Here is a 14,712-nt window from a genome sequence, read left to right as displayed (position 1 = left end):
GGGTGTCCTTTCAAGTTTTTTTTTAAATCAGAAAAGAAAAAGGAAATTAGTGGGAGCAAAATCAGGGTTATAAGGTGGATGCCTAATAATTTTCTATTGAAACTCTGGCAAATTTGTCTTTTTTTGATGAGAGGAATGAGGAGGAATATTGTTATGGTGGGGAAGAATTCTCTGGTGAAATTTCCTGGAAGTTTTTCTTCTAAAACTTTGGCTAACTTTCTCAAAATACTCTCATAATAGCATGTGTTATTGGGGTTCTTTTGTTTTGGGCCCTCTAGAAAGTCTTGAGGATTTCACTGGAACAGCTGTGTTTGACCTCCTCTTAAAATTATTTGAAGAAATGCTTCAGGATCTTGATTCCACTTATGCAAAATATCAGTTGAAAGCTCTGCTCTTGCTGCAGTTGATCTGGGAACAAGAGTTTTTGAAACTATTGAGTGGAAAATTTTTCAAAATTGTGTAAATGTAACCAATTGAGATGGCTATGGTGTTGGCTGTTTATGCTATTGTTATTCCTAAAGCAGGACATGAACAAGATTTTTTTTTTTTTCTGGTGAACTAATGTGAATTGTCTGCCACTGCAGGCTTTATCTTCAATATCTTATCATCCCTTCTTCAAATGAGTTATTCATTTGTAAACTTGCGAATGTTGGAGGGCATTGTCCTCATAAACTTGTCATAAAGAACCAGTGATTTTACTGTTTCACCCAAAATTGCCATAAATTTGATGTTTATTCTTGCATTAATTTTGGCAGAATTCATGTTGCTCTAATAGGACCTCTTTTCAAATTGATGTCTTAGTTTTCTTATTATAATTCCTCAAATTAGATCCTGTTCAGACATGTTATAACAAGTTAGTACAAGTTTATTTAGGTGTAAAATATTTCTGAAATCTATGCATGGTTTCTTCATAATATGCATTTCCCATGAACTTTTTGAAGATACCTCATACTTTTTGAAGAGTTTCAAATAATTATTGAACATATTTTTTAACTACCACAAGAAAATTATCTATTGCACAGAATTTCAGATTTATCAAGTTTGTGATAAGTATAATAACCAATGGAAATACCAGATGGGCAGCCTAGCTATTGAAATAGAATTGGAGTTAAATGATTATAGAGGTATTCAGTAAAGACCTGCAGGCATTGAAAAATCATTTTAAAATTTAGAATAAGAGAACAGGATTAGATGTACCATTTAAGAGGAGGAGGAACAGAGGAGAGATATCAGAAAAAAAAAAATAACACAGAGAAGGACCAATAATACAAAATGTTATGTAAAATTTAAGGACAGCAAAGCCTTTGCTGTTCTCCACAGGAGGACTGACATTTCCTTGTCAATAGTATCACTGAAACACCTGCTTGCATTTCCAACATCCTGTCTTTGTGAAGCAGGGTTTTTTGCAGTGACAGCAGCCAAGATTACGGAGCAGACTGGACATAAGCACCACATTTCGGGTGTCACTGTCTCCCATCACTCTCTGATGGAACTGTCTAGTTGCAGGAAAACAAGCTCAGGGCTCCCGCTGATTCTACATTATGGTGAGTTTTATATTTCATTATATATTACAATGCAATAATAATAAAATAAAGTATACAATAAATGTAATGTACTTGAATCATCCTGAAACCGTCCCCCTGCCCAGTCCATGGAAAAGTTGTCTTCCACGAAACCAGTCCCTGGTGCTAAAGATTGGGGACTGCTGCAATATAGTAATAACAATATAAAGAAAGGAAAACACGAAATCTATCACATCTTTAATAATATATGCACTGAAGGTGTACAGAATACACTAATTACATTCATTCATTTAAGTATCAACCAATACCTACAAACCACATACAAATGCCTGGACTTGTTTTAGGAGAACAGTGAACAAAAAAGCAAGAGAGACAGATAGTATATTAAAAATATACATGTATGATTATCAAAGCAAGACCCCATCTCTATAAAAAAAAACTACACACACGTCAAATGGTAATGAGTATAAGAAAAAAAATAAAGAAGACTGAGAGTAGAAAGAGACAGGTAAGTCAATTGACGTAGAATGATCAAGGAAGATTTCTGCAGTCACGGTAGTTACCATCGCAGGTTTTAGAATCAGACAGATGCCAGTTTTAATCCTGGCTCTGAGCGTGTTATAGCTGGGTGTCCCATGGACAATTTATTCCACTTTTAAATCTCAGTTTTCTAATTTCTAAATGTTTATTACATTATTAGAAATAAAACTGCATGAACAAACATAAACATACATAAAGAATCAAGCACAGAAAAATGACTATATAATGAATCAAGAATAATGATTATAAAAATGAAGACAATAAAACTGCCAAACTTATTAGGCAATTCTAAAGATTAGAAGATAAATATACATACAGAATTTAGCATGTCGTGTAGCATATAGTTAGCCCATGGTAACTACAGTTATTATCGTCATATTACTAAGAGAAAATATGTATCATACTTGGGCATTTAAAAAGCTGCAAGACATAATTTTTCAAATTATGCAAATACGTAATTAAAATTTCAATACTTCTACCTTTAACGTTTTTTAAAGAGATTCCTTGAAAGCATATGTCAAGAATCTCATGTAATGCTTTCTGCTTAACCAAAGTTCAGAGGAACTTAACATTAAATCAAACTCTTAAAATGTAGTTATATTAAATAAACCATTAAAAGAATAAGCACAACAGCTTTAACTTCTTAAAAACTGCTTAAGCATTTAAATTAAGTCATTTGTCTTTCAAATACGCAAGAATCTGTTTAGAAAAAATTTAACTAGAAAAAATTGAAATTCTAAAGTAAAAAGTGCATAAGGCCATACAAATATTTTACAGCTTCCCATTTAGATGTCAACTGGGGAAAAAAAAATTCTCTGAGGTTTGCTTTTATACCATTAAAGGTTATTTTTTGTTACCAGCAATACAGAGCAACTCATTCAGGTTGAATCTTGAAGGTAAACTTTAACTTAATTTTAAGTTTTGGCTACTTTGGAGCATTTGTCAGTCACCTACCAGCTACTCGGGAGGCTGAGACTGGAGAATCACTTGAACCCAGAATGCGAAGGTTGCAGTGAGCCGAGATTGCGCCATTGCATTCCAGCCTGGGCAACAAGAGTGAAACTCTATCTGAAAAATAATAATAATAATGCATAGAACAAAAGTGAAATTACAAACAAAATTCCTCACTGATACAGATTCGAAACCCTGTCATTTGCGGCAACACAGATAAATCCAGAGGGCATTATATTAAGTGAAATACATCAGGCACAGAAAGATAAACACCTATATTCTCACTGGGTGGGATGGAAGAAACAGTGCTTTGATTGTTAGTGTAATTATATCTGCAATGACAAAAGTAAAAGAATGGATCGGCTCAGTCGAATAACCTGGGTAATAAAAATAAAGTCAGTTTGAACTGGACCATTTACTGACTTAACTCACCAGCTGTTGGACTTTTAAGGAATTATATGGTTTGATCCATTATAGATGTACTGCTCAGAGACAGAATTAAGTCAGGCAGATCAGGATCAAACTATCTCTGCCTTTGCCCAGGGCAATGAGATTCCAGACACATTGACTTGTTAGCCACATCCCTTACTGGGGTTGTCATCATCCACCCAGACCTCAGAGCTCATTCCCGTAGGGACAACAGAGACAATCCCCAAGAAACCTTCACCTCAGAGGCCCAAAACAGACATAAGAACACCACAGTTTTTAATGGCTTAGTTCCATAGCTTGGAGTGTGTTAGCAAAAGCTTAATAAGTCCTTCTGTGCCAGGATGGCTCAGAGGACTTGATGAATCTGAGATCATTATTTTCACAGGATTTGGACCCTTAGTCTTAAAATAATGATTCTTGAGATGCTTCCTTCTAATTTGGGAGAAAACTGTGTTAATTATCAACTCATGTAAAATTAAAGTCTTCAGCCACCACCCAATATGCTCTTTCTACATCCAGAAAAGCTAATCACATACCAGAGATTAAGTCGTGTTTATTCTCTTACTCATTTCTCACTTCCAGTCAAATCCTAAATTCTGAAAATTCTATTCCCTAACATCTCCAAAATCCAATTCCTATTCTTCACTCACACTCTGGTTTTCTTAATTAAATTGTTACAACTTCTCTCTTGAGTTATTAAAGTGCTTTTCTTCTTCCCTTTTCAGAGATATACTTTACATTGCAGCAAATGATCTGCCTAAAATACACCCTACTTATGCCACTCTTTCCTAAATGCATTCATTTTCTCTCCATGTTAGGGAAAATAAAATCCAAGTTCCTCAACTTGATATTAGGTTAGAAGAGTGTGCTCAACAACCTTGTTCTTGCCTGTGCCTCCATTATTTACCCATGGCAGTTCCCCATAAGAACCCTACAAACAAATATGTCAAACTACTGAACTCAAAATACCTTTCATCTCCTCTTTGACTAGCACAGTCTTTTTATTTTTTACACATAGCATTTCCTTCTCATTCTTTTCCTTTCTAACTTATTCACTCTTTAAGACTCAAAACAGACTTCATGTCCTATAGAAACACCCAAACTTCAATGATCAAGTCAAGTACCCACCTCATTCATTCCACACCACATTGTCAGCATCAGATTGCATTTTTTCTTTAAGTCTTTAATATACATATCTCCATTGTCCCAGCATAGTATACTTGCTGACAGAAGAAAAAAGGAAGGGAGGGAGGGAGAAAGGGAGGGAGGGAGGGAGGGAGGAAGGAAGGAAGGAAGGAAGGAAGGAAGGAAGGAAGGAAGGAAGGAAGGAAGGAAGGAAGGAAGGAAGCCAGCCAGGAAGGAAGAAAGCCTTTGCCTACCTGATTCAGGGGATTCTCCCTGCCTCAGCCTCCCAAGTAGCTGGGATTACAGGTGCCCACCACCACGACTGGCTGATTTTTGTATTTTTAATAGAAATGGGGTTTCACCATGTTGGTCAGCATGGTCTCAAACTTCTGACCTCAAGTGATCAGCCTCCAAAAGTGCTAGGATTACAGGCATGAGCCACCACACCCGGCCAGATTCAACATCATTTACAATCAATCTTACTCTACCTGCCTTCCATACACAAACTTTTTTTCAGACAGAAATACTTTTTTAATGTATCATTATTGTCTTTCTGTATTTCCCAAATACTTTTTAAAGAGCATCAGAATTTCACAATTTTATGTTCTAGTTCAATTCTCTGGTCAAATATTTTCTTACTATTCCATCTCTACCTTACTCTGTATTATATCATTACTTTGTCCAATTTTATTATAGTAGTATTTTATTCTATTTTCTTTCCAGTTGATGAGAATTTGGGGGAGTACCTTTGAATCAGTTTCCTAAGCCCCTATAGGGAAATCAGATTAACAAATTTTATCAAACTGTGAAATAAGCAATTCAAACTTAAGCTGTTGGAACTTTAAATTATTTTGAGCCTTAAGAGGAATGTGACTATGTGGCCTGAGTCGTAGCATACAGCTGCAACTTCTGCTTTTTCCTGTAAATGATTAGGAAAGACTAAATTGTACCAGAGATAAGACTCCTCAAGACCGTTACCCCTTCTTGTGGAATGTTCATGTTAAACAATTTTCCTTGGCATGTAGCCAACTGAACGTAATCAAATCACCATAATGTATTTATTGACCTTATATGAAAAATACTGTAACTCTGCTAAACTCCTCTGCTTCTGCCTAAATCAGTGAACTTTAACTTTTCCACTTTGGAGTACTGACTAGATTTCTTTGGAGTCTGTGTTATTCAGGTGGCTAGTTCTCAAGTTTTGCCCTCAAATAAACTATATATTTAATCGTATTTTCTGAATCTGATTATTTAAAGTTGACAAAACTAAAGCACGTAAGTCAATGGTCAATTTGTAGATGGGTTGATTGATTCCTCTCCCCATACCCTGAAACTCCAACTTGTCACTAACTGTATCCAAGATAAAGGTGTTATTGAATGAAAACGTCCACTGTTGCAGTGTCAGTGCTAGGACAAATGACAGGGATCTGAATGGTAGTGTACCCTAGGAGCTGTCAGTGGACAGGCCCCTATAGCCATGTCAATTTCTTTGATTTCCTTGGAATTTCCAGGGTATTATATGCATTTAATAAATACTCCTTAACTTGATCCGTTGAAAAATTTATCACAGAAATAGCATTAATATAAAGAAAAAAACCACGTGGGAAATGATATTCACAGCTGTGGCCAGTACCCTCCTCCACTTAAGCTGAAAATATACTCATTAGATATATGGGGGTGCTTTCCTGGCAGTTTTTATGCCACAGAAACTCAACCAGGAGAATTGGAGTAAAGAAAAGGACTGGTATTTGGATTAACAGACAAAATCTTTTTAATCTTTTATCTCTAGGATGATGCCCTTGGATGATTTTAAAAGAAAAGATTTTAAAAGAAAAACTTAAATTTTTTATCAATAAAAAATAGCATTTGGCTACTAAATAGTCCAATAGTCCAAATTTAACCACATAGGACCTAAATGTGTAAGCAGTAATTAATGGAATGAAAAACTCCATGGGAAATGTTTGACAAATAATGAATGCCATCTTAGGTATTCACTTGCCTTGTAATTTAAGCAACTCCCTTAGCCTCCGTATGTTTTAGTCACATTATTTGCAAATAGGGTAAAGAATATCTACTTTTCGCATGTCCTATGATCATCTTTATTCAGGAAGATGACAGGAGCAACAGGTTTTGAAATATTTTATGCAATAGTTCCAAAACACCTGTTTAAACAACTTTGAATTTTTTTCCATTTCTGTCTGGGTATTTTTGTTATCTCATAGATTTAACCTCTGTGATAGTCTATGGACACACTCTGCCCTATAATTCAAAAAGCCTGAACTGGTATTATCTACAAATAATGTGAAATCTGCACACTTACCCTGAATCGCCACCTCACCCCCCAACCCACATTTATATTAGGGTACAAAAATAGGAAGCAAAGTCCTCTGAGAGTTTATGAGGGATCCTATCTACCTAATGTGAAAGAAGCAAGCAAAGGGTGTTGTCTACACATGGAAGAGAAGAACATTTTGCATCTTGCAGATAATAAATGGAAAAATACTGAAGCAGAATTTTACTAAAAACAAGATCTAAATAACAATTGCATAAGACCTACAAAAGAAGATTGCCCAATGCCTGTAGTACATGGGGGAAAAAAAGTAAGTATTACTGAGAGACCACCCACCTCATATTTAACACACCTTGTCTTACTTAATCTCTACTACAACCCTCTAAGGTGAGGAGTATGACCTCCATAATACACATGAAAAAGGCTAGGCTTCGAAAGTTAACTGGTGAGAAGATAAATCAGTTCCAAATCCAGATATGGATGATACTGTCTTTCCCATGCCTGGTGCACGGAATCATTCATACCCAGTTAAGGCAGCCATGGATTCAGAATGCTACAGGAAGAGTCCTGGGTAATGTGAGGAGCTGGATTTTTATTATCTCTAAAACAATGATTTCATTTTTTTTATTTTTTTTATTTTTTAGTAGAGACGGGGTTTCACCGTGTTAGCCAGGATGGTCTCGATCTCCTGACCTCGTGATCCGCCCGTCTCGGCCTCCCAAAGTGCTGGGATTACAGGCTTGAGCCACCGCGCCCGGCCTAAAACAATGATTTCAAAATCTACCATCGGTAACACCTAGAGAGCTTTTTAAAAACAGAGATGCCTAGACCCACACCTGGCATTGTTGATTCAGGAAATTTGGAGAGTTCTCGGAAATTTGTGCCTTAAGCGTTCTGATGCACGATCAAGTTTTGGAAACACTGCTTTCAGTAACGCCTCATTCCAACATGCACTGATTTTACAAGATTGGTCATCAGAGTTATTGGTGGAGGTTGGGGGTCAGTGATTAATTTGAGTATAGGACAGCTGTCTTTGAAGTAGAATATTTACAGCTGTTTAAAGTAACCTGTTAAGGAGAACAAAGTCATTCATTCTATCTGGATGTGTATCATTTGCTCTGTTCTTCGCAAAGGCTTGCATTCCTGACTAAAGTCAGCTCTTTTGTAGGTACTTTGGCTATGAGAAAAGGTCAAGGAGAAGATGCAAATAACTCTGAGCAAGTTCGTCTTTTTCAAAAAGCAACTCAAAGGATATTCCCTACTCATACAAAACCAACCTGTATCCAGGACAGGGCACTATAACTTGACTGATGTTGACCCCTCTCTCTTTGAAAAACTGCCACAGAAGCAAATAAAAGGGCTTGAAGAAAAGGCCACTCATGTTGTCTCAATTTTTATTTGACATCCATGACATAATCTGCAGACTGCCCAGTGCCTTTGTGTGATTGAATTAGTTTTATAAGTTCTCAGCGGTTGTGGATAAATCAAAAAGATAAGGAAAGTGCAAGATACAGCAGAGATATCCTGAAGCAGGCACCTTCAAACAGAAGGAAACCACTTCACATCCAGAGGGCAGAGGACGGGGTCAAACTCGAAAGCATCTTCCCACCCACGTTCACTCTACTGCTTGAATATTAGTTCTCCACATGGCCACAGACACGTCTAAGAGAATAACTCCAGTAAACTGTCTACATTACTAGAGTGTTCCCCTCACTGAGGCTTGCCAGTCCCTTTCTCCCACCCCAGAAGTTTCTTCATGGCCCCCTTCACATCTTTGTTCTTCAGAGTGTAGATGAGGGGGTTGATGCTGGGAGTGACAATGGTGTAGAAGAGAGTCAGGAACTTCCCCTGATCTTGGGAGTAGCTGTTGGCTGGCTTCAGGTACACGTAGATGATGGTTCCGTAGAAGAGAGAGACCACTGTGAGGTGAGAAGAGCAGGTGTGGAAGGCTTTCTTTCGCCCTGCTGCTGACTTCATCCTCAGCACCGCGGCCGCAATCACACCATAGGAGATGAGGATGAGGGAGAGGGGCACCAGGAGGAGAGCCATCCCCAGGGCAAAGGTGAGCGCTTCCATCAGCACGGTTTCCTCACAGGACATGGCAATGAGAGCAGGCATCTCACACAGGAAGTGGTCCACCCTGCGACGTCCACACCGTGAGAGCTGCATCGTCTGAGGACACATGATGAAGGAGTTTAGGAAGCCACAGCACCAGGCCATGGTCACCAGCTGCAGGCAGAGACGTGGGTGCATGACTGCCGTGTAGTACAGGGGCCGGCAGACGGCCACATAGCGGTCATAGGACATGACAACTAGGAGGATGCACTCGGTGGAGCCCAGCACCATGTAGATATACAGTTGGGCCACACAGCCGTGGTAGGTGATGGTCTTCTCTGGACCCCACATGTTCCACAGCAGCTGAGGGGCAATGCTTGTTGTAAAGCAGAGGTCTAAGAAAGACAGGTTCCCAAGAAAGAAGTACATGGGTGTGTGGAGCCTGACATCCACGACCAGCAAGAGGATGATGGCAGTGTTGCCCACCAGGGTCAGGATGTAGAAGATCAAGATAACAGCAAAGAGAATTTTCTCCAGTCCAGGCCAATCAGAAAAGCCCACCAGGATGAATGCCTGTAGGTCACTGGCATTGTCCTTTCCCATAATCCACCAGCTATTACAGAGAAACAATGAAAGAATTAGATAAGGGAGCACATGCAGATCGTCTGGCACTCTCCAATTTCCATTTACAGGTCTGTGAAGTTAAGAGGGCCATTTGCCCTTTCTTTGCTTTTTTAGAATACACTTATTGAAACCTGTTACGTGCAAAGTCGTGTGCCTGATGCCCCAGGAAGATGGGATGAATTGACTCTGGAGCTTCCCTCCTTGGTGAATAATGTGTATGAATAATGACAAAGAAGGGAGAAAGAGAAAGTTCTCTCAAAGAATATTTGTTAAAAGGCTGAGCATTATGCAGATCACTCCCAAGTGACCAGGGGGGCCTGTGTGAGCAGTTTGCATTAAGGGAGACTACTGAGTCTAAGAATTTTTTTTGGTTGTTCCAAATAATAAGTAAGAATTTGACATGTAGCAGATTGAGCTAAATATGTTTCACAAAGAGGAGGTAGTATATGCAAAGTCATGAAGGACCACATTTATGGATGATGCTTAGGGAAGACATGAATGTACATACCAGGCAACTCCTTAATGGCATGTAATTTTATTAAGAAGAAACACAGTGATTTTTGACCCTACAAGAAAGGACTGAGATGATAGGTTTAATTCTGCCTCTGTAAAACACAGGTCTGCAAATGTATGGCCTGCTATTCAGTTCATCTCTCTCTAACTTGACTTTTCTTGTGCAACATGGGAAAGAGTTTAGATCTTCTCTAATTCCCCACTCAGACCTCACATGTCTATGTAACTGGTGACACTGAGTTTATACCCTGAGCCCTTTCAGCTATTGATGATTTCCAGTCTAAGCCGAGAGCTTTGATGGGAACTCTGCCTTATACAGCCAATGTCCACCCAGGCGTGTATCCGCTGTGATAATAGCAAACAGGATCTGGGCAACACACAAGAAGAAAGCTGTGGGAGTGAGGGCACAGAAATACATTGAAGGACATGTGTCTATGCAGCCGCTGTCACCACCTGTCCATCCTGACAACTGACATGCTATGAGCTGTATCCTGTTGGAGCTGCAATTGGGAATTCGGTAGTTCCCATCCATTGGTCCAGGCATCGGACCCTCTGCAAAGCCCTATGAAAGGGTAAAAGGGTGCAGGGTCTATCAGAAGTAGCCAGCAAAGTATCAAACAATGGAAGACTTTCAGAGGCTTCCTGAGTACTCACAAAGGAGACTTTCACAGACACACACTTTACAGGCATTGGTTATTAAAAACAACTTGTACTTCTGTATCCTCAGACCCATCATAAGTTTTGTCCCAGGTTCAGAAGACCCCAAGAGTGGCAATGACAAGCTACACAAATTGCTCAGCAACTTTATCACTTTGGGTGATAAAGTTGTGATAACTTTGGGTGATCATAGCAAAGTTTATCACTTTGGCTCTGACTCCTTAGCCAAAATTGCAAGTTTACCTTGTAGTCATCTGTTCAAAACTACTTTTTTTCACAATGCTTTATTCTTTGAATCCAAAATGTCCCACTGCTAACCCTTATGACAAATATGCAGAGGCTCTTCTCTGTTTCACCTAACACGTATTCAACTATAAATTAATGCACCCTGTCTTCTCACATTTCTTAGCTCTTTAGTTCAGAACCATGAAATTGCAAGGAATGCAGCTCTTAGAAATACCCAAATACCTTTACTAGTTTAGTTGACACATAATACTATAAATGTTTACTAATTTTGAAAACTTAGGCCCCAAGGTCTGAATTAGGTTGATTCTCTGGTTGAAGGTTATGCCCAAAACTATACCAACTCATGTAGAGGAGAATCCACCAAATGGTTCTCTGTGCTTACTGAACAGGATTTAACAATGCCAAGCAGTAGAGCTATTTTTGCCTGGCTTAGCTATAGAGCACATCATAAACAATCACAACCCTTTCATATTACTATATATTAGACTTTTACAGAGCTTTCACAGTCTAGTTTCAAACCATCATCACAGCAGCCCTGAAAGGTGGACAGGACAGGCATTAGAATCTCCATGTTAGAGATTATCAACCTCAATAACAGAGAAGAAGAAAGAATAGCCAATGCTTGCACTACAGCTTCATATCAGAGCAAGGTTTATAGTGCCAGCCCTACGCATTAACTCAAGTTTCCTTCCTCCCTGTTCCTATCTATTTCTCAGCCACTTAATGCTGTAGTTGTTTAAAGTCAATCACTGATTACTGCACTCCCATTAACCTACACATTACAATCCTAACAATAAAATCCATCATCATGAGCCGTTTTCAGAGAGAAGCTTGTGACCACTCTAAAAATCGCCAGAGATTTGCAATGCTTGATTTAAACAGAATCACATGGTTTTCTGTTCAAATCAGCTATCATTTTATCAAGAGACTAAAAAGATTGGTTTATTGTGTGTGCATGTAGGCTCAGAAGAGGCTCTAGGATTGGCTCAGCTAGCAATGGACAAATGGATAATGAGTAATCACATAATCACTCCTAATCTACTTTAGATTCACTTTGTTAGGATTTGGTGCATTTGATTGTTTCTGAGTTGGATACAATGTCTCTTTTCCAAAATTGAGTTCCAAATTATAAGTTGGCATTGAGAAACCCGTTACTCTGGTGTTCTAACAGATATAAACTCTAATCAAAACTATTACAAAGATAACTCTATATCTGCATACAGAAGACTGAAGATACAGATATAAATCTCATTGCTACAACAAAGCTTGCATTAAAATCTCACCCTTGTTCTTCCCAGAAAGTAGAAGACCTATGATTCTGTCAACCCTCCTTACTTCAATTCCAGAGATCAACCAGGAGTTTTCTCATGGATAAGGCAGCTAATTCTGGTCCCTTTTAGTTTCCAGATCTTCCAGAGGAAATTCCAATGAAAACCCTGAAAGGAGATTGAGCACAAAAATAATGTCTGTCCCATTTAAGTGTTAATAAGCCTTTAAGTAGCAGAGCTTGAAAGAGAAATGATGAACTGTGGGCAGGAATGACAAGCTCAGTGAGTGGTATGGCATAGTGCCACATTTCAGGTCAACATGTTTTATCACGTCCATATATACAGGTAGTCTAGGGTTAAGGAGATGGCAGACCACCCCCAGGGATAAAGGAAAGCACACGTAGTTCTAAGAGCTTTGAGAATATAGATGATGTCATTTTATTGGTTCATACTAAGTAGATAGGAGGACAACTTTAATGCCATGTCACCTTGGGGATTTGGAATCATCTAGGAGCATGAGGAAAACTGACATCAGCTTGTTTACAGAGCTAAGACCTCAGGAATTGGTGTTGTCATCTAGAGATTGGCCCAGCGGGGCCCCCCCCCCCCCCCCCCCCACAACAACACACACACACACAAACACAAAACTCACCGGGGAGGCAACACAGAAAGTTTCCAAACATGGGGCTCAGGTATTCTTGAAAAGAGAATTAATTTCTGGGTTCTATGTCAAAACAGAAGTAGATCAATTTCTTCATTTGGTCCTGGACTCACAAAATTAAAATCATGAAAATGTGGGGAGGCAAGCATGCCCAAAGAATGTACACCCTCCAATATAAGAAAGAATGAGGTAAGGGGGACACCGATATAGGAAACTCTTGGGTCTGTTATTGCCACTTTAAGAGGCTACGGGAAACTTCAATTCTTCCCTCCATTCCACTCAATATGTCTTTACCTCCTACTGGGACGGGGCTACATCAGGAGGCTGGTGTTCACCCAGGAGAGTCCTGTGTAGGTTACTGTGCCCTACCTCTCCCCACATTCACTGTGCATGTGTCTTCCCAGTTGCCAAGGCTCTCTCATCTCACCTCCTACAGGAGACCTCTCAGACAGAAACACTAGATGGCAACGGCAGCTTTCCATACAGCTGCGAAAAATCATTTGTTTGGAAGATTTCATTTAGCATTTTGAACTGACATTAGTGTATTAAGTCAAAATAGGAATCTCTTAAGAAGTAGCAGAAAATAGAATATCTCCAATTTTCTTGAATGTCAACTGTTAACCTTTATTGATTAAAAAAACTTGCATATAGTTTGAAAAAACTTAATTTCTAATTTTACATAAGAAAAAATTAATTTCCAACTATACTGAGGTGACTGACTTACTCAAGGTCAAATAACTAGTAGCCACTGGCTGCCCAAACTGGAACCACCTCTCACCAATCACCTTATCTCTTACCCTTCCCATTACATTAGGCAAAATGCAACTGATACTATTGAGGTGGAGGGTAATTAGTAAAGAGATTCAAACTATGGTTTTTCAGGCTCCAAGTTAACATTTTAAGTTTTTTTATATATATATAATTGTGTTTTTACTGCATGGGATTCTGTCATTTCTAGAACTTTGAAAATGGATATTTCTAGCTAAAATGAAAGAGAATTTTTGCATTTGGAGTTTAACACAACACCTTCTACAGTATTGATGTTTACAATTTGTTCCTTGATTCAGTATTTCCCTTTCCTGGAGGAGTGAATGAAGTCCATTAGGTTCACAGTGGAACAGGGATAAGGGATGAGAAATTACTTAATGGGTACAATGTACTCTATTTGGGTGATGGTTACAGCCAACACCTAGACTTTACCACTGTGCAATATATCCATGTAACAAAACTGCATTTGTACCCCTTACAGTTACACAAATAAAAAACGTGTTTGTGACAGTTGTCTCTCCAAGCTGGGAGTGCATAAGCTCATCACCAGCTCCCCCATGGCGGGGAAAAGTCATTGCAGCCAATAACTTGTTCATAAAGTAAAACTAAGTAGTTTCATCCTCTCTGAAGTTCTCTGAATGATGGTGATAATAGTTAACATTGGAAGACTGGAATAAAATAATGGTTTTCGTTGTAGAAAAAGTACAGTTCAAGAAAAACTGTACTGTGAAATATGGTATTTCATAAAGATACCATAAAGTTGCCCCCATGGCAAGAAAATAAATATCTATCCACCTAAAGAACTTCTCAATTTTCTACTGAAGTGATGTGTTTAATGTTTAAAGTATACTGCTTCACATGTTTTTTTTGTTGTTCAAAAAAACCTGTTTATTTTAGTCAATTCAAGAAAATGTCAGTAAAACTGATTATTTGGCATTATGTTGGTAGATTTTTTAAACTTATAAAATATTTTGGACTTATAGATACATAGACAAAATAAGATAACAATGGATAGACTAACCACCACTCAGCTTTACGACATTTTAACATCTGTATTACGTG

The 14,712-nt window shown here is 38.5% G+C and overlaps 2 protein-coding genes across 7 annotated transcripts in view; one reads left to right on the top strand and one right to left on the bottom strand.

Moving 5' to 3' along the window:
• LOC103880245 (olfactory receptor 2B11) overlaps positions 1-14,712 on the top strand; it is a 68,132-nt gene that overhangs the window by 19,395 nt on the left and 34,025 nt on the right. For 2 of the 6 annotated variants that reach the window (XR_004180509.1, XR_004180508.1), the window contains one exon: positions 1,398-1,561. The exons of the other annotated variants lie outside the window; for them this stretch is intronic. The gene's annotated coding sequence lies outside the window, so the exon portion shown is untranslated. Of the gene's footprint in view, positions 1-1,397; positions 1,562-14,712 lie in introns of those variants that run through there. 6 annotated transcript variants of the gene reach the window in all.
• On the bottom strand, positions 8,236-9,516 carry LOC101007259 (putative olfactory receptor 2W5). Its single transcript, XM_009195644.4, is given in 2 exon segments — positions 8,236-8,925; positions 8,928-9,516. Coding segments are annotated over 2 exon segments (960 nt in total). The 3' UTR covers positions 8,236-8,554.

Source organism: Papio anubis, chromosome 1 (assembly GCF_008728515.1).
Source record: "Papio anubis isolate 15944 chromosome 1, Panubis1.0, whole genome shotgun sequence".
NCBI lineage: Eukaryota > Metazoa > Chordata > Mammalia > Primates > Cercopithecidae > Papio > Papio anubis.
This window is presented reverse-complemented; position numbering and strand designations above follow the sequence as displayed.